General features: G+C 42.4%; 1 protein-coding gene across 2 annotated transcripts in view; it reads left to right on the forward strand.

Moving 5' to 3' along the window:
• Positions 1-698: 698 nt before the first annotated feature.
• The window catches only part of kif14 (kinesin family member 14), a 114,462-nt gene continuing 94,286 nt past the window's right edge, over positions 699-20,874 (forward strand). For both annotated transcript variants that reach the window (XM_072573837.1, XM_072573838.1), the window contains exons 1-2: positions 699-811; positions 7,562-8,644. In XM_072573837.1, coding sequence (XP_072429938.1) covers positions 759-811; positions 7,562-8,644 — 1,136 coding nt within the window. In that variant the 5' untranslated portion in view covers positions 699-758. The remainder of the gene's footprint in view (positions 812-7,561; positions 8,645-20,874) is intronic.

Consider the following 20,874-nt stretch of genomic DNA (forward strand, 5'->3'; position numbering starts at 1 on the left):
CCTAAGCCTAACCCCCACAGCTACCTTGATGACACTTCCACACACCCTGCTTCTGGAAGACCTCCAGTCCACTCTCCCAGATGCTCAGTCACATCTGTTCTGATGATGCTATCTTCTACAGAGAAGTTTCTGACATGACTTCCTTTTCCAACAGAGGTCTCCTGGCCGCTGTGGTTCTTTGGGATTCCATTTTATGTTAGCCATCCATCTCCTTGCTGTTCTAATTTCCTCTTTGAATTGACAACACTGTGTGGTAAGGCAGTTCCTCACACTGCAAGACTGGCAGATCAAAGAGTTTGCAAAGCTACATTCTTTCATTTTGATTCTGGAAACACTTTAGGACTTTAAGCTCGTATACCTAATTCCTACACTTCCTGGTTATACTGGGAACAAATTGGAATGAAAAGGCATTGCCTTTCCAAATGATCTCTTTGAGAGATAAAACTATCCTTGACTGAAGTCATTGACAGGAGAGACTGCACCCAGACAGACAGCGTTCGGGGCGGGGCTATGTTCGACGTTGGAGGGGTGGGGCCATATTGACAGAGCGTGTCTCCAGGGGCGCGGTCACGTCTGTCGGGGCCCGGGGTCAGAGGCAGAATCTGCTGAGACGTCGAGGGGCCGGCCACTCACGGCGAGCCGCTCGACCCATTGGTGGAAGGCAGGGGAGCGTCACGTCACCAGCGCACAACGTCTTGTCGTTGGAATGGGGAGGCGGGATGGGAACGGGCCAATCAGACGGAGCTTGTGGAATTTGAATGCGCGAAGGCGGGCTCGCGGATGGAGTACTGAAGTTTTGGGTCGCGAGGAGGTGAGTCTTTGTGAGTGAAGGTCGGGTTTACCGTCCCCACCCCCACTCCCACCCCCTGTGCTCGGGGTGGTGGGGAGGAGGTAATCTCTTTCTGCCCTCGGGGCTCGAGTCCACCTTCTCTGTGTATCCGGGGATTGGCCTTGGGACGCCCTCTTTCCCCAGCCCGTCCATGTCCGTGTCCTCCCGGTCCGGAGGCTCTGACCACCTCCTCCCTCACTTGTTGAGCCCATTGCCTTGGTGAACGTTGCTGATGTTTTCCCCTCTAGCCCAGGCTATCGCATTCTGCTCCGATCTCTGACGATGTCGGCAGGCTGGTGTTAGTATGAATTTCAGAGGTAGCTGCTCCACTCGGTGGAGTGACATCTGGTCCGGTGTCCTCCTCGCTGGTGCATCTGCCGACCTGACCAAAGCAATGCCTCGCCGTCCCTCACTGAGATTTTATTTAGATTTACGATGGTTCCTGTCCCCGCCCCCCGCAAACATCTCGCATAAAATGATGATCCTCAACCTAAAATCACTTTATGCCCCTTCTTCAGTTTCAATCCGCACAAGAAGCTGGAGTTGGCGGAATGCAGAGTACTTGGGTTGTAGCACTGGAGGATGTTAGCCATCGAACGATTCAGGGAGAAATATGAGCATTTCACATTTTGAATTTTAAGATATTGTTAGCCAATTTGGATTAATTGGCACAAGGTAATGGATGAACAAAATATGGTATGATTTAGGAACAACCACTTAGGTATGCCGAGGCTTGTGAAATGTGAAGGACAGGAGAGCATTGGAAATAGTTGAATTTGAAGTTAGTTGATCTATATGGTTGATTATTTTGACGACCTATGAGCAGAGTTGTATAATGTGGAAGAAACCAGTCTTGTTGATGTTGAAGATATAGGGTCAGAGAATCAGCTTGGTGTTAAAATCGGATGTTGACTTTGTGGGCAGTCTGGTTCAACCTGAAGATATAATCAATGGTAAGGGAGTGCAGGATTTTATTATCCGAGCATTTAACCAGAAGAAACTACACTTTTTCCATGTTCCGCAAGCAACCCAAAGTTTGATAGAGCTGGGTGTTGTCAATTTATATGCAGATTTTGCTTATGTATTTGCTTGAAGCATCAAGGAAATGGGATCGACATTTTTAAGCAATCAGTTCAGAGATGTTATGACACTCTTGAACATGGATCTTCTAGACCTGCAGTAGGAACACCACCACTGTGGTACAACTGCCAAATGGAATAGTGTAAGAATCATCCTTGAGATCAGAAATGATTATAATTTGTTGTTTGAGATGTTATGGCTATATCTGAATAATTAAGTAAAATCAATTAAGTAACTTTCAAAAGCTGATTGAGGGCAGATGTTTGCAGGTAAACGGATGGCTGGAAAATGGGAATCGTTCAGAAATCTTACCATATTCTGTTCACCCATTACCTTGTGCCAACTAACCCAAATTGGCTAACAATATCTTAAAGTTCAAGAGAGTCCAGAGACAGTATATTCTCCTAGGCTGAAAGGAAAGGCTGGTAGGTATAGGGAATGCTGGATGATGAAAGAAATTGAGGGTTTGGTTAAGAAAAAGAAGGAAGAATATGTCAGGATAGATTGAGTGAATCCTTATAAGAGTATAAAGGCAGTAGGAGTATACTTAAGAGGGAAATCAGGAGGGCAAAAAGGGGACATGAGATAGCTTTGGCGAATAGAGTTAAGCAGAATCCAAATGGTTTTTACAAATACATTAAGGATAAAGCTTCTCAAAACTTGCTAACAAAAGGGTAAGAATAGGGAGAGAATAGGACCCCTCAAAGATCAGCATGGTGGCCTTTGTGTGGAGCTGCAGGAGATGGGGGAGATACTAAACGAGTATTTTGCATCAGTATTTACTATGGAAAAGGACATGGAAGATATAGAATGTTGGGGAATAGATGGTGACATCTTGAAAAATGGCCATATTACAGAGGAGGAAGTGGTGAATGTTTTGAAATGCATAAAAGTGGATAAATCCCGAGGACCTGATCAGGTGTACCCTAGGACTCTGTGGGAAGCTAGGGAAGTGATTGCTGGGTCTCTTGTAGAGATATTTGTATCATTGATAGTCACAGGTGAGGTGCTGGAAGACTGGAGGTTAGCAAACGTGGTGCCACTGTTGAAGAAAGGTCGTAAGGACAAGCCACGGACCAGTGAGCTTGATGTCGGTGGTGGGCAAACTGTTGGAGGGAATCCTGGGGGACATGATGTACATGTATTTGGAAAGGTAAGGACTGATTAGGGATGGTTGACATGGCTTTTTGCGTGGGAAATCATGTCTCACAAACATAATTGAGTTTTTTTTGAAGAAGTAACAAAGAGGATTGATGAGGGCCAAGCGGTAGATGTGATCTATGTGGACTTCATTCAGGCATTCGACAGGATTCCCCATGGGAGACTAGTTAGCAAGGTTAGATCTCACTGAATACAGGGAGAACTAGCCATTTGGTTACAGGACTGGCTCGATGGTAGAAGACAGAGGGTGTGGGTGGAGTGTGTTTTCAGACTAGAGGCCTGTGACCAGTGGACTGCGTCAAGGTTGGTGCTGGGTCCACTACTTTTCAACATTTATATGAATGATTTGGATGTGATCATAAGAGGTATAGTTAATAAGTTTGCAGGTGACACCAAAATTGGAGGTATAGTGGACAGCGAAGAAGGTTACCTCAGATTACAACAGGATTTTGATCAGATGGGCCAATGGGCTGAGAAGTGGCAGACGGAGTTTAATTCAGATAAATGCGAGGTGCTGCATTTTGGGAAAGCAAATCTTAGCAGGACTTATACACTTAATGGTAAGGTCCTTGGGAGTGTTGCTGAACAAAGAGACCTTGTAGTGCAGGTTCATAGCTTCTTGAAAGTGGAGTCACAGGTGGATAGGATAGTGAAGAAGTTGTTTGGTATACTTTTCTTTATTGGTCAGAGTATTGAGTACAGGAGATGGGAGGTCATATTGTGGCTGTACAGGACATTGGTTAGGCCACTGTTGGAATATTGCGTGCAATTCTGGTCTCCTTCCTATTGGAAAGAAGTTGTGATACTTGAAAGGGTTCAGAAAGGATTTACAAGGATGTTGCCAGGGTTAGAGGATTTGAGCTATAGGGAGAGGTTGACTAGGCTAAGGCTGTTTTCCCTGGAGCGTCGGAGACTCAGGGGTGACCTAATAGAGTTTTATAAATTCATGAGGGACATGGATAGGATAAATAGACAAAGTCTTTTCCCTGTGGTGGGCATCCAGAACAAGAGGGCGTAGGTTTAAGATGAGAGGGGAAAGATATAAAAGAGACCTAAGAAGCAACATTTTCATGCAGTGGTTAGCACGTGTATGGAATGAGCTGCCAGAGGAAGTGGTGGAGGCTAGTGCAATTACAACATTTAAAAGACATCTGGATGGGTGTATGAATAGGAAGGGTTTGGAAGGATATGTGCTGGCAGGTGGGATTAGATTGGGTTGGGATATCTGGTCAGCATGGACAAGTTGGACCGAAGGGTCTGTTTCCGTGCTGTACATCTCTGTGACTCTATGACCCCAAAATCCTACACAGCCATTATGGAGGAGAAACGTATAATTTACCTTATCAAAGGCTGTGAAGAATGATGAAAGATAAGTGTAATATGGTCACAGGATAGTGGCTAGGATTGGGACCATTTGTGTTGTGGTGGTAGAGTACAAATCCTTACACATTTCAATGTAGAAAGGAGAAAAGGAAGGGACAAATTTTGGTGACATTACGTCAGTGGAGTTTAAGAGGGCCCAGGGAAGTTGGGTAGTTGTAAGGATAGAGAAACTGAAGACTTTTGTTTTTGAAGAGGGGTTTTGATGATGGCAGCCTTGAAGTTAAAAAGACAGTACTATTTAGATTGCTAGCTGACATTGAATCAAGAATCATAGGCGCTCAACGCTCTCGGGAGAACAGATGGATTAAGAGGGGTGAGGGTCTCCTAATGATTTCTGAGAGGTCATGATGAGAAATGGGAGCGAGTGAGAGAAAAATGGATATTCAGGGTAGGTCAGGAGAAATGTTAGGTGATCGGCTTATTGGGCAAAAAGAGAGTTACATAGCAGAAGCAACTGATATTCCTAGACTGGGTAAAACAGTTTAAAATATACTGTCAACTTATGTGGGCGTCTCTGCCTCTGTCAGCGTTTAGTGCCCAATCCTAACTGTCTAGTGGGCAATTGAGTCAATTGGTTTAGAGTTAAGATCTGGAATTCCATGTTGGCTGGGTAATGATGACTGTTACCTTCCCTGAATGACATTAGCAAAGCAGATAAGTTTTTGGCAATTGACAATGGTTTCATGGTCATCCTTAGAATCTTAATTCCACTATCTGTAGCAGATTTGAAGAGGAGCAAAAAAAATTTGCATCAAATACAACTTACAACTTTCTAAAAATTGTCATCTTCATTGCCATATTCACTTCATTGACTGAACTAAAGAGACTGTTTCATATAGCATTGAATAGAGTTGCCACAGACCCAGAGGACCATTGGGCTTATGTCTCATCAGAGAGGGAGGTGGCTGGTGGTGGTTTAACCTGAGGGTCCCCATACTTCAGGTGAGGCGTGAGGTTGAAAACGTGGGACCTTTGTGGTGACCTCAGCTGGTATGGGAATTGAACCCACACTCTTGGTGTCAGGATGTAGGTTTGCTTGCTGAGCTGGAAGGTTCATTTTCACCACCATACTCTGTAACATCTACAGTGAACCTCCAGATGAAGCACTGCTGATGATTCCTGCTTTCTATGTTTGGGTTTCTTTGGGTTGGTGAAGTCACTTCCTGTTCCTTTTCTCAGGGGGTGGTAAATCGGGTCCAAGTCGATGTGTTTGTTGATAGTTCTGGTTGGAATGCCATGCTTTCTCGTGCGTGTCTCTGTTTGGCTTGTCCGAGGTTGGATGTGTTGTCCCAGTCGAAGTGGTGTTCTTCCTCATCTGTATGTAAGGATACCAGTGAGAGAGGGTGAAGTCGTTTTGTAGCTACTTGATGTTCATGTATCCTGGTGGCTAGTTTTCTGTCTGTTTGTCCAATGTAGTGTGTGTTACAGTTCTTGCATGGTATTTTGTAAATGACATTAGTTTTCCTTGTTGACTGTATGGGGTCTTTCAAGTTCATTAGCTTCTGTTTTAGTGTGTTGGTGGGTTTGTGGGCTACCATGATGCCAAGGGGTCTGGCAGTCATTTGAGATGTCTTTGATGTCGGGGAGAGTGGCTAAGTTTTCTGGACGCTCTTTATTGCTTGTTTGGTTTTTTTGCTGAGAAATTTGCGGACTATGTGCATTGGGTACCCGTGCTTTTTGAATACACTGTATCGGTGATTTTCCTCAACTCTGTGTAGTTCCTTTGTTCTGTAGTCTTTGGTGGCTTGTTGAAATAATGTTCTGATGCAGCTTCATTTGTGGATGTTGGGGTGATTGCTTCTGTAGTTCAATATTTGGTCTGTGCGTGTTGTTTTCCTGTCGACGCTGGTTTGAAGTTCCCAATTGGCTGTACGCTATACTGTGACATCTAGGAATGGCAGTTTGTTGTTGTTTTTCTCCACTTTCGTGAATCTTATGCCAGTGAGAGTATTATTGATGGTCTTGAAGGTTTCCTCTAATTTGTTTCGTTTAGTGACTTGCACCTGATTTATCACCAACCCAAAGAAATCCAAACATGTAAATAGAAAGCAGGAATCATCAGCAGTGCTTCATCCGGAGGCTCACTGAAGATGTCACCTAGTATGGCGACGAAACGTCTGAAAACGAACCTTCCAGCTCAGCGAGCAAACCTACATCCAGAACATCAACCTGAGCTACAAATCGTCTCAAAACTCGCGAACTCTTGGTGTCACTTTGCATTGCAAGGCAGCCAACTGAGTTAACAGACTCTATAAACTGTTTCACTGCCTTATTTTTCAAGTGTAAACAATGACAAACTGCTACAATATCTAGTATTTGATTTGGAGGTGCCAGTGTTGGACTGGGTTGGACAAAGTTTAAAAATCACACAACACCAGGTTATAGTCCAACAGGTTTATTTGGAAGCAATAGCTTTCAAGGCGCTACCTCTTCATCAGGCAGTTCTGACAACCACCTGATGAAGAGGCAATACCTCGAAAGCTAGTGCTTCCAAATAAACCTGTTGGATGATAATCTGGTATTGTGTGATGTTTTTTTTTAAAACAATATCTAGCATACAAGTATCATTTGCTTATTTTCTCATAGTATTAAACACTGTAAAACGTAAACCTATATATTTACATTGCATGTAGCTGGTAATGTAATACCCATCTCTCACTTTTCCAGAAATGTTGAAAATATTAATTTAACTCTGTTGTGGAGCTATATTTAAAAAAAAAGCTGAGTTTGTAAGCATGTCTGACATCATTGGGTTTTGAGATTATTTCTGTTCTTTTTTTCTTTTATCCAAAAGTATCCTTAGACACATCTGAATTTTTTTTTTCTGATCACCAAAATACCATGTTTTTGTTTTAATCAATTAACCACCACCAGTAAATCATGCCCTTTTCTATTTGAATACTTTATGTGCAAAGCCTTTAAGGGAAATGCAGACGATCAAAGGTGAGTGGGAGAGGGCTAAATGAAAATGTATTTGGAATTATTTCTGCTATCTTTTATGTACAGAAGTACCTTTACTACTGTAATTCTCTTAATTGAAAACAAATATTACTTTTTGGTGACTTTTAATAAAAATAATTCTAAATGAAGTGTCTGTTTATACCACAGCTTCAAAGATCAAACTATGGTCATTGGTGCTCTTCGTTCAGTGCAGAACAATCCAGCCAACATCCTGGAGAAAGGAAGCAAACGGATCGACCGAGAACCTACATCCCAAGTGCAATACCATGATTCACAAGGACAGTCAATATTGCCCTTGGATAAGAGCAATGAGGTTAATAAGACTTACATTGTGTCAGCTAGTAAAAGAACTCTAGGACCTTCTATACCATCCAAGCCTGAAGGTAGGCTAACCCTTCAGAGAAGAAAAACTGTTGATAGAGGAAATCCTAGTATTCATGATGATATTAGAAATGTTGAATCAAGTGAAGGAGAAAGAAGACTTGCATTGCAACGTCGTACTAAGGGGGGTAACTTGGAAAGAGGAATTGGTATTTTCAAGGAAAATGCAGAAAGCCTGACACACAATATCACAATCCAGGCATCAAATAACCTTTTGCAAACCAAAGGGACCAATTCCACGGGTTTTGTATCTTCCAGTCTCTCATTAATGCAAAATGTTGGAATTGCCAGAATCAATCTTTCTGCAGCTGCAAAGTCAACTTCAATTGGCAGGAAACAGGAAAATTCAACAACTTCTTCCTATCGGTCAACTTCAGTCACGACTATTAACAAAGTGCATACCCCCACCAAGCCATCAATAACACCTGTCAAAAGGATGGTATCTGGAAAATCTGATGACAGTCAACAAAAGACAGAGGCAAAGCCTTTTAAAATGTCCTCCAAGCAGAATGTAGATAGAAATGAAACGTTAAAAACAGATGTAACTAAAATAATGAAGCTTGTTAATCAGCAAGAAACTAAAAATCAAAGTAATTTTGTTAAATCAATGGCCAGAGACTTCCAACAAAAACAACGGACAATGGAATCTGGGATCAATAATTTAAAATATTCCATAAATACAGTCGCAGATAAAGGAGATCAAAAACCACTAAGAAGTGGAGTGGTTACAAGAGGAACTCTTAGGCAAGTGGAGATATCATCAACAAGCCTATGTGCAGGGAATGAATGTTTAAATGGAGTAGACAGTGCTGTGACTGTGGCTGTTCGAGTGAGACCTTTCAGTGAGAGGTAAGTGCTTGAAACAAATTAATTAGAAAATTGTATTGGTTGACTCAGATTCTTAGGACTTAGTACAGTTTGGAAATTTATTATTAAATATCTTAATTTTTAGATCTTTGAGGAAATGTTCTTATTTTCCCCCATATTGGTTAACAAAAAAATTGAGATTTGCATTTGTATTGTGCCTTTCATGGTCGTGAAACCAATGTGCTTTACAGCCAACTAAACACTTTTGAAGTATGTTTGCATTCTGCAGGCAGCACAGCAGTTAATTTCTGCACAGCAACTCTTACAAATGGCATTGTAACCAAGTAATTTATTTATATCATGTTGATAGAGTAATAAATATTGGCCAGGACACTGAGGATATCTCATAATATTCCATAAATACACACTTGGCAAAGACAAATTCAGTAAAATAGGTTGTCTCATATGTGGTATTTCTTCAGTATAGGAGAAAAAAACATGAGAAGAAAATTCTGGTAGCGAGACGGATGTATGTTAGCTTCCACAACAAACTTCAAAACACCAACAACTAAAAACTAAACTAAAATCCTGGTTATGTGGGACCCTGACTCCACCCCTTCATAGTGAATTTTGAGAGGATTTCAAAAGTATTCAAAAAGAATGGGTACCCAATGAACACAGTCTGCTGATTTCTCAGTAACATAGCTGAAAATGTGTTGCTGGAAAGGTGCAGCAGGTCAGGCAGCATCCAAGGAACAGGAGAATCGACGTTTCGGGCATCAGCCCTTCTTCAGGAATCCTGAAGAAGGACTGATGCCCGAAACGTCGATTCTCCTGTTCCTTGGATGCTGCCTGACTTGCTGCGCTTTTCCAGCAACACATTTTCAGCTCTGATCTCCAGCATCTGCAGTCCTCACTTCCTTCTCAGTAACATACCCAAGCAAGCAGACAAAACATGTCCAGAAATCCGAGCCACTCTCCCCTACATTAAAGACATCTCTAAAATGACTGCCAGACTACTCAGACCCCTTGGCATCATGGTAGCCCACAAACTCACCAAAACACTAAAACAGAAGCTAATTAACTTGAAAGACCCTATACACTCAACGAGCAAAACTAATGTCCTTTACAAAATACTGTGCAAGGACTGTAACACACTAGATTGGACACACAGGCAGAAAACTAGCAACCAGGATACATGAACACCAACTAGCCACAAAAAGACATGACCCTCTCTCACTAGTATCCTCACATGCGGATGAGGAAGGACCCCACTTCGACTGGGACAACACTTCCATCCTAGGACAAAGCCAAACAAACACATGTACAAGAATTCCTAGAAGAAAGTGAGGACTGCAGGTGCTGGAGATCAGAGCTGAAAAATGTGTTGCTGGAAAAGCGCAGCAGGTCAGGCAGTATCTAAGGAGCAGGAGAATCAACGTTTTGGACGTAAGCTTTTCTTTAGGAAGAAGGGCTTATGCCCGAAATGTCGATTCTCCTGCTCCTTGGATGCTGCCTGACCTGCGCTTTTCCAGCAACACATTTTTCAAGAATTCAGAGAAGCATGGCATTCCAACCAGAACTCTATCAACAAACACATCGAGTTAGACCACCCTCTGAGTAAAGGAACAGGAAGTGACTTCACCACAGGAAATGACATCATCAACCCAAAGAAACCCAAACATATAAATAGAAAGCAGGAATTTTCAGCATTGCTTCGCCTGAGGCTCACTGAAGATGTTACCTAGTAGGGTAAGGAAACGTCTGGAAACGAACCTTCCAACTCAGTGAACAAACGTACATCCACCTCTTCATGCTGCTTCTCTTGTTCTAACGTTTTAAGGTGTTAGGAGATGACTTGCTTTCACAGCCATGCTATTAAATTGACTGGTCCAGTCAATTTCTGGAAAATGGTAACTCCAAAAATGTTGAATGTGGGGGGATTTGGTGATGGTCATGCCACTGAACATTAGGGAGAAATGTTTAGATTCTTTCTTGGAGGCCTGGTGTGAATTGGCAAATAACATTCATACCATGTATCAGCCTTAGCCTGAATCTTATCTTGGTCTTATTGCATATTGATGTAGACTGCTTCAGTATCTGAGTCGTATGTGATCATCAGCTGACATCCACACTTTGTACCTTATGATTGTCAGAGGATCATTAAAGCATCCGAAATGGTTTGGCCTGAGGAATTCCTGAATTGATGTTTTGGAAGTACTGAAATGGATGATTTCTGACAACCAGAATCATTGGTAATTTATGCTAGGTATTACTCCAGCCATTTGAGAGATTTCCTCCCAATTCCCATTGATTCCAGTTTTGTTCAGGCTCCTTGATCAAATGCTGCTTTGATGTTGAGTAAATTTATGTTGTCATTATCCTCGTTTGGAAAAGGCTGTGAGGAGGTCAGAAGCTGGCTCTGGTGAGACATTAACTAAACATCCATGATCATGTTACTGCTGAGTAGGTGTTGCTTGATTGCACTGTCCCACTAATTTGATTACTTCACTGATGATCAAGAGTAGACTGATTGGATAGTAGTTGGTTAAGTCAGATTTGTCCTGTCTTTTGTTGTCTGCATGGACTTGAGCAGTTGTCCACATTACAGGGCAGATGCCTGTTTTGTAGATTTAATGGAACAGTGGAGCTACAGGAGCATCTATTTCTGGATCACATGAGGTGAATTGAATTGGAGTGTAGGCGATTGAGAGGTGACCTTAGAAGTTTATAAAATGGTGAAGGGTATTGATAGAGTTAATGGTAGTTGTCTTTTCCATAGGATGGGAGGATTACACTACAAGGGGACATATCTCTAAGATGAGAGGAGAGATTTTAAAAAAGACGTGGGGGCAATTTTTTAGACAGGGTGGTTTACATCTAGAATCAATTTTCTGAGGAAATGGTGGATGTGGGTACAATTACAGGTTATTCTGCTATGACATGTGTTTATGCGAATTTGCTGTAATGCAATTGACGAATTGGAGATACTGTTTCTAAAGTGTGAACACTTAAAATGTGTGTTGGCTGTAAGACAATTACGTCACCAACACCTCAAGTGCTGTTTCTCGAGCATGATTTTTCTATAATGCAGGGTTGCACAAGAGCGCAACCATCGTGTTATAGAACTACCTGTACGACGTTTAAAAGACTTTGGATGAATACATGAATAGGAAAGGTGTGGAAGGATATGAGCCAGCAGTAGGCAGGTGAGACTCGTTTGGTTTGGGATTATGTTCGGCATGGACTGGTTGGACCAAAGGTAAGTTTCCAGGCTGTACGACCCTATGACTAAGCAATAAAATTAGTGTTAAGTGCTTGAGGTATTTAAGTGGAATTTGTTTCGGTTTAGAAGTTATGCTACTTTTTGTCTTGAATTGAATCAAATATGAAAAACTAGTTGGATGTAGACCATTTAACCCTTTTGATCTGTTATACCATTTAGTTGAATCATGGTTGATCTGATTGTTGCCTCCAATCCACTTTCTAGTGCCCTTTTTAGCTTTGGAATCCTTTTGTCAATCAAAAATCTGACTAACTCTGTCTTGAATATATTCAATTACCAAGTCTCCATTGCTTTCTGTGGGGAAAAAGAATTCTAAAGACCAAAGATGAGAAACTGTAACTTGGTTATTTGTAGGATCTTGGCACATTTGTTTGCATTATATTGAAAAGTGACCACTATTTGTAAAGTACTTTTCAAAGTTCTGAGGTGCTATTTAAATATGAATTTGTTCTTTCTCAAACAGATTCTGTTAATTATAGCTCTGCCATGTGTGACTGAATTGTACCTTGCTGATTGAACTGATTTTATATACACTTCTACTTTTAGTACTAAAATTGCTTGTCCTTTAAGAGAACTCATATCTTCAAGAATGAGTAGGCCTATAGTTTGGTCCTCCTAACCTGCTCATGCACTCAATTTGATTATGGCTGCATTTCTGCACCAACAGCAGTTCTTCATCTGATTCCTTGATTGAAAACAGATCAATGAAGTTCTTGGGCAATGCGCTCTATATACTATTGAGTTCCAGAAACTTTGATGATTGAGAATTCCAAAAATTTCTCCTCACCACAGTCCGAAATGACTGACGCATTGAGAAATTGACCTCCCAATTCTAGACTCTGCAACAAAAGAAAACAGCTTTTCTGTATCTCTCTGCTGGCAAGCTATCTCAGAATCTTTTTTATTTCAGCTGTATTTTTCTATCGTGTAGGACAATGGCAACTCGATATCAGGTCCCAATCGTGTTACTCGAGGAATTTACTGAAATGAGCTAGCAAAGGCATTCATTTTCATTTTTGCTTTCACTGTTTTTATTTTGCCTTCCAATAAATAACTTGGCATAGAATCGTAAAATCTCTCCACTGTAGAAGGAGGCCATATGGCCCATTTGAGTCTACACCAACCCTCCAAAGAGCATCCTACCCTGCCCCACCCTTTCCCTCTAGCTCTGAATTTCCCATTGGTAAATTCACCTAGCCTGCATATCCTTGGACACCTATGGGCAATTTAGCATGGCCCATCCACCTAACCTGCACACTTTGGGCTGAGAGAGAAAACTGGAGCAGCCAGAGGAAACCCAAGGGGAGAATGTGCTTAATTCCACGTAGACAGTCGCCCAAGGGCGGAATCAAATCCGGGTCCCTGCACTATGAGGCTGCAGTGCTAACTACTGAGCCACTGTGCCAACCTTTCTTGCAAAGCAGCTACATTGAAATTCTTCTTTGTCAAGAGGTCATAGAATCATGGAGCAGGTTACAGTGGAACCAGTTTGAGTAAATATATAAAATAAAATAAATGCATGTGCACGTGTAAAGATGCATACCTATTATTTCTGGTATATCATTGTCTGTATTGAGGATGGGAAATCTGGATTTCAACCAGCCATTTTTATGTTGCTTCATTTTATCGAATGGTCTCATTTATCTATAATGGGAATTATTTAAAAATGTACTTCTGGCAAGGAATCAATTTTAGATTAGATTACTTACAGTGTGGAAACAGGCCCTTCAGCCCAACAAATCCATACCGACCCACCGAAGCGCAACCCACCTAGACCCATTCCCCTAAATTTAACCCTTCACCCCCACACTACAGGCAATTTAGCATGGCCGATTCACCTAACTTGTATATTTTTGGACTGTGGGAGGAAACCGGAGCACTCGGAGGAAATCCACGCAGACACAGGGAGAATGTGCAAACTCCACATACAGTCGCCTGAGGCGGGAATTGACCCCGGGTCTCTGGCGCTGTGAGGCAGCAGTGCTAACCATTGTGCCACCGTGTCGCCCACTTTCTTGTATTCTTGCATATTTTTACTCGCTACCTGCCATTTTTCAAACTAATCTTCCTTTTTTCTCAAACTTGTATGTAAGACTCCCCTCATTTGATTTCTCATTGGTTGCATAATATTCTCTCTCTCTGCCTGAGAAGATGTAAGACTTCCCATACTTGGATGTATATGAAGGCAATTAATGTAATGTTGCAAAATTGTCCATCCTTGACATCACAGCAACCTCTTTGCCATAGAGTAATTTTGGGTAATCCAAGATGGAGGTTGGGAAAAATTTGTGGCTGTAAGAGCTGCTTTTTTTTTATTGGAGATATTTTCAGTGTTGGAGTTGATTTTCTCAAATTCTTGGAGCAGTAGTTATGGCTTTATAAACTGGTACATTATTTTGGAACTTTGGGGGGAAGAAAGATCAAAATAACGGCACTTTTAAAAAAGGAGGAAGACAGACAAAGGTAGAGATCAAATGGGAAGTGATTCAAATGGATAAAGAAACCTGCACTGCTGTGTGACCCAGCAGAGAATCAGCACACCTGCTGCTTTGCTATCAAGTATCTCTGGACATCAGAGTTCATTCCAAGAAAAATAAATAGCAAAGTTTACAGCTGACCTTAGAAAAACCTGTGTGGGAGATTTCACAACAGGGAAGCAGTTAAGTGGCTAGTTTTAATGTGTAACCTTACTTATTTTTGGTAAATCTACAATAGTGAGTCAAGTGGGTTCTTTTTTGATTGTTTCTATTGAGATTTGTCTCTTGATTAAATTTAAAAATATAAAACCATAGGTACAAAGCAAGTCTTGAGCAGTGTTTTCAGAGCAGTTAGGTTGTGCTATTTTCTGGTCTGTAGATTGCTGAGGTGCAAAGATAACCTTCAGTAGAGTGATTCATCAACTTCACCAACACATTCCACCCTGACCTTAAATTTACCTGGACCATCTCTGACACCTCCCTCCCCTTCCTGGACCTCTCCATCTCCATTAGTGACGACCGACTTGACACTGACATTTTTTACAAACCCACCGACTCCCACAGCTACCTGGATTACACCTCTTCCCACCCTATCTCTTGCAAAAATGCCATCCCGTATTCCCAATTTCTCCGCCTCCGCCGTATGTGCTCCCAGGAGGACCAGTTCCACCACAGAACACATCAGATGGCCTCCTTCTTTAGAGACCGCAATTTCCCTTCCCACGTGGTTAAAGATGCCCTCCAACGCATCTCGTCCACATCCCGCACCTCCGCCCTCAGACCCCACCCCTCCAACCGTAACAAGGACAGAACGCCCCTGGTGCTCACCTTCCACCCTACCAACCTTCACATAAACCAAATCATCCGCCGACATTTCCGCCACCTCCAAAAAGACCCCATCACCAGGGATATATTTCCCTCCCCACCCCTTTCCGCCTTCCGCAAAGACTGTTCCCTCCGTGACTACCTGGTCAGGTCCACACCCCCCTACGACCCACCCTCCCATTCTGGCACTTTCCCCTGCCACTGCAGGAACTGTAAAACCTGTGCCCACATCACCTCCCTCACCTCTATCCAAGGCCCTAAAGGAGCCTTCCACATCCATCAAAGTTTTACCTGCACATCCACTAATATCATTTATTGTATCCGTTGCTCCCGATGTGGTCTCCTCTACACTGGGGAGACTGGGCACCTCCTAGCAGAGCGCTTTAGGGAACATCTCCGAGACACCCGCACCAATCAACCACACCGCCCCGTGGCCCAACATTTCAACTCCCCCTCCCACTCTGCCGAGGACATGGGGTCCTGGGCCTCCTTCACTGCCGCTCCCTCACCACCAGACATCTGGAGGAAGAACGCCTCATCTTCCGCCTCGGAACACTTCAACCCCAGGGCATCAATGTGGACTTTAACAGCTTCCTCATTTTCCCCTTCCCCCACTTCATCCTAGTTTCAAACTTGCAGTTCAGCCCTGTCCCCTTGACTTGTCCGGACCTGTCCTAACTGCCTATCTTCTTTTCCACCTATCCACTCCACCCTCTCCTCCCTGACCTATCACCTTCATCTCCTCCCCCACTCACCCATTGTACTCTATGCTACTCTCTCCCCACCCCCACCCTCCTCTAGCTTATCTCTCCACGCTTCAGGCTCACTGCCTTTATTCCTGATGATGGGCTCTTGCCCGAAACGTCAATTTCGCTGCTCGTTGGGTGCTGCCTGAACTGCTTTGCTCTTCCAGCACCTCTAATCCAGAGAATGATGTGTGGTTCCTGTTGGATGTGGGAGATAGGGAGAGTTTCCATGTTAGTAATGATTATGTCTGTAGGAAGTGTGTTTGATTGTGAATCCTGTCAGGTCATGTGGACCTGAATTGGAAAGGAACTAATATACTGGCAGGGGGATTTGCTAGAGTGGCTCTGGAGGATTAAACTAGTAAAGGAGTTGCAGTTGGAGACAGGAGCTAGGGGATATGATGGATGGCAGTTGCAAGGAGGGAGATAAATTGAAGATACAGTCAGGTAGATGGGTGACCTCTAGGAAAGGTAGGTGAGGGAGGCAGGTAGTGCAGGAGTCTCCTGTGGCTATCTCCATCTCAAACAAGTATGCCATTTTGTAAGACATAGGGGATGAGGGACTCTCAGGAAAATGCAGCACTTACAGCCAGGTTTCTGATACCGAGATCAGCTCTAATGAAAGGAGGGATGCACCAGATTCCAAGTGATTGATAGTGGACAGTCTAGTCAGAGGCACAGTCATTTCTGTGGCTGACCGTGAGATATTCAGATGGTGTGTTGTCTTTCTGGAGCCAGGACCAAGGATATCTCTGACAGGGTGCAGAATATTTTCAAAGGGAAAGGGACCAGCAGGAAGACATTGTATACATTAGAACTAATGACATAGGAAGAGAAAAGGATGAGATTCTGAGGACAGAATATGGGAAGTTAAAAAGTAGATTCTTGTGGGTAGTAATATCTGGATTACTCCCAGTGCCATGAGTTAGTGAGGGTAGGAAGAGGAGGATAGGGCAGATGAATATGTAGCTGAGGAGCTGGTCCATGGAGCAGGATTTTTTTTTTTTGGATCATTGGAATCTCTTCTGGAGTGGAAGTGACCTATATAAGAAGGACTGAATGCACCTGAATTGGAAAGGAACTAATATACTGGCAGGGGGATTTGCTAGAGTGGCTCTGGAGGATTAAACTCGTAAAGGGGTGTGGGACCCAGGGAGACTGGGACAGTTGGAAAAAGAAGTAAGTCAAACAGTCAGGAACAAAGCAGAGAAAGAGAGAGGCCTGATGCAGTTTAATTCATTTATTTCCATGCAAGAGGCCGAACAGGTAAAGCAAATGAACTCAGGACATGGTTGGGGGCATGGGACTGGGATATCATAGCAATTAGCAAGACGTGGCTCAGGGATGGACAGGACTGGCAACTTAATATTCCAGGTTAGATACAATAGGAAGGATAGATAGGGCAAGAGAGGAGGGGGAATGGCATTTTTGATTAGGGATAACATTACGACTGTACTTGGGGGATATTCCTGGGAATATGTCCAGGGATGTTATTTGGGTGGAATTGAGAAATAAGAAAGGGATGACTATCTTTTTGGGATTGTACTATAGACTCCCCAATAGTCAGTGGGAGATCTCCGTTATCTATAAGAAATTTGGGGGTGCCGTGGTGGCTCAGTGGTTGGCACTACTGCCTCACAGCACCAAGGACCTTGGTTCAATTCCCATGTTGGGTGACTGTGTGGAGTTTGCACATTCTCCCCGTGTCTGCGTGGGTTTCCTCCAGGTGCTCTGGTTTTCTCCTGCAATCCAAAGATGTGCTGCTCAGGTGAAGTGGCCATGCTAAATTGCCCAAAGTGTTAGATGTATTCGTCAAGAGTAAATATAGGGTAGGGGAGTAGGTCTGGATTGGTTACTTTTCGGAGGGTTGGTGTGAACCTTTTGGACCGAAGGGCGTGTTTCCATACTGTAGAGTGTCTAATCTAATAAGAGGGGATTTTAACTTTCTGAACACAGACTGGGGCTGCTATAGTTTTTAGGACTCTCTTAAAGGTACCTTTATAGATAAGTAATCTGTGAAGCGGAAATCCCCAAGAAAAAGAAAAGAAGATTCAACATCTGGTTGATTTTTTTGAAAAGTTGAATTTTGGTAAATGTTAATCAGGGGTTTTATTGGACTTGTGTTATAGAAGGGAAAATAAAAGATAAGTTAGAGGAAGAATTTGTAAATAGTTGTTAATTAATTATTCTCTATTATACTTTAAGAAATAAAGTTGTTAATTTTTACTTTAAATAGTTCTCGCCCTCTTGAATTTTCATAGATTACCGCACATGATAAATCTTTTCTGTATTGCTGTTTCAAATTAAGCAGGAGGGTTTACCCTGTGTCGTAACAATGGGATTCTCTTTGAAGGATTGGTGTGCACTCAATGGGCCAAATGGCTTGCTTCCACACTGTAAGGACTCTATGATTCTTTACATTTGAGACAATGGCAAACTAGGTGCCAGTGTAGATCAGTGACGACAAGGCAATGAACAACTGGAAGTTGATGTGGAATGAGGTTAAAACAGCGGAATTTATATGAACCAGCATTTGTGAAAGTTGATGGATGAGACTCCAATCTGGAGAGCGTTAAAGGAATTAGATAGAAAGGTGATGATGGTTCAAATGGTAGGGGCGAGCTGAGACAATTATAGTGACAACACAGCATCAAAAATATTTAAAAATTGAAAGAACTGTGGATAGGGTAAACAACAGAACTTGTTGGAAAAGCCCAGTAGATCTGACAGCACACTGTGAAGAGAAATCAGAGTTAACATTTCAGATCCGGTGACCCTTCCTCACTGGACCCAAAACATTAACACTGATTTCTCTTCACAGATCCTATCAAAAGTATTTAATTGACTGTAAAATGCCTTGGAAAGTACTTGTAAGATATCGCATAACTGCAAGTCTTCCTATTGTATAGGCACTTTTTGTATTGTGTACAGTTCTGGGCACATTATAGATTGGATATAAGTGCATTGGAAAGAGTGCAGAAGCAATTTACAAGAATGGTTTTAGGGTGAGAAACTTCAGTTTTGAGGAGAGAGTAAAAAAGTTGGGACTATTCTCCTTGGAGAGAAGAAGACTATAAGGAGATCTGATAGAAGTTTTCAAAATCATGAGTGGGTATATAGAACAGATAAGGAGAAACTGTTCCCGCTTTTAAAAGGATCAAGAACCAGAAGGTACAGATTTAAAGTCATTTGCAAAAGGAGCGTACATTATGTGCGAAAAAGATGTTTTAACACAGTGAGTAGTGAGAGAATGGAATACACTGCCTGGAAGTGACAGGTTCAAATGAGGCATACACGTGGGCATTGGATGATTATTTGGACATAAATAATGTGTAAGGGTATGGGGAAAAGCAGGAAATTGGCAGTAGATAATGATGTTTATTTGGAGAGCAGATGCAGACACAATAGACTGAATGGCTTTCTCCTGCAATGTAAAACATCTATGATTCTGTGACAGATTCTTGACAAAAGTTGAACAGTTTTCTAGAGGTGGTGATACAGACTAAGAAAATGGTTGTCAGCAGGAAGAGAGGACAATCTATTGTGGAGGCTGATGATGACAGCACTCTGTCATTTCAGTCTTTCGAGGAAGATAAGCTTACTTATCCAAAGTAGATATCACACAAGCAGTCTGACAGCAAGGTATTTGAAAGGGTGTTGGTGGAGAGGCAAAGTAGGCTAAAATTTCATAAATACTGATCTCTAATACTATGACATCCTCAAATTAGAATGCAAACTTGGAGCAAACTCGAGAATTTATCTAGGTTAAAGTGATTGGAAGTGATATTTTGGCATGGGACTGGGATATCATAGCAATTAGCAAGACGTGGCTCAGGGATGGACAGGACTGGCAACTTAATATTCCAGGTTAGATACAATAGGAAGGATAGATAGGGCAAGAGAGGAGGGGGAATGGCATTTTTGATTAGGGATAACATTACGACTGTACTTGGGGGATATTCCTGGGAATATGTCCAGGGATGTTATTTGGGTGGAATTGAGAAATAAGAAAGGGATGACTATCTTTTTGGGATTGTACTATAGACTCCCCAATAGTCAGTGGGAGATCTCCGTTATCTATAAGAAATTTGGGGGTGCCGTGGTGGCTCAGTGGTTGGCACTACTGCCTCACAGCACCAAGGACCTTGGTTCAATTCCCATGTTGGGTGACTGTGTGGAGTTTGCACATTCTCCCCGTGTCTGCGTGGGTTTCCTCCAGGTGCTCTGGTTTTCTCCTGCAATCCAAAGATGTGCTGCTCAGGTGAAGTGGCCATGCTAAATTGCCCAAAGTGTTAGATGTATTCGTCAAGAGTAAATATAGGGTAGGGGAGTAGGTCTGGATTGGTTACTTTTCGGAGGGTTGGTGTGAACCTTTTGGACCGAAGGGCGTGTTTCCATACTGTAGAGTGTCTAATCTAATAAGAGGGGATTTTAACTTTCTGAACACAGACTGGGGCTGCTATAGTTTTTAGGACTTGAATGGAGAGGAATTTAAGTATGTACAAGAAAATTTTCTGATTCACTTTGTGGATGTGTCTACAAGAGAAGGTGCAAAAGTCTCTTGGGAAAATAAGGCTGAGCAGATGACTGGGGTGACAGCGGGGATAATTCTATTAGTTTTAAAATAGTGATGGAAAAGGATAGACCAGATCTAAAAGTTGAAGTTCTAAATTGGAGGAAGGCCAACTTTGACAGTATTAGGTAAGAACTTTCAAAAATAGATGAGGGGTGGATGTTTGGAGGTAAAGGGATGCCTTCAAAAATAAGATAAAAAGAATCCAGAAATAGTAAGGTTCCTGTTAGAGTGAAGAACAAGGCTGGCAGATGTAGGGAATGCTGAATGACTGGGGAAATTGAGATTTTGGTCAAGAAAAGGAAGGAAGCATATGTAAGGTACAGACAGCAGAGATTGAGTGAATCCCTAGAAGAACAGAAAGG

The sequence above is a fragment of the Chiloscyllium punctatum genome, chromosome 7 (genome assembly GCF_047496795.1).
Source record: "Chiloscyllium punctatum isolate Juve2018m chromosome 7, sChiPun1.3, whole genome shotgun sequence".
In the NCBI taxonomy this organism is placed as follows: Eukaryota; Metazoa; Chordata; class Chondrichthyes; order Orectolobiformes; family Hemiscylliidae; genus Chiloscyllium; species Chiloscyllium punctatum.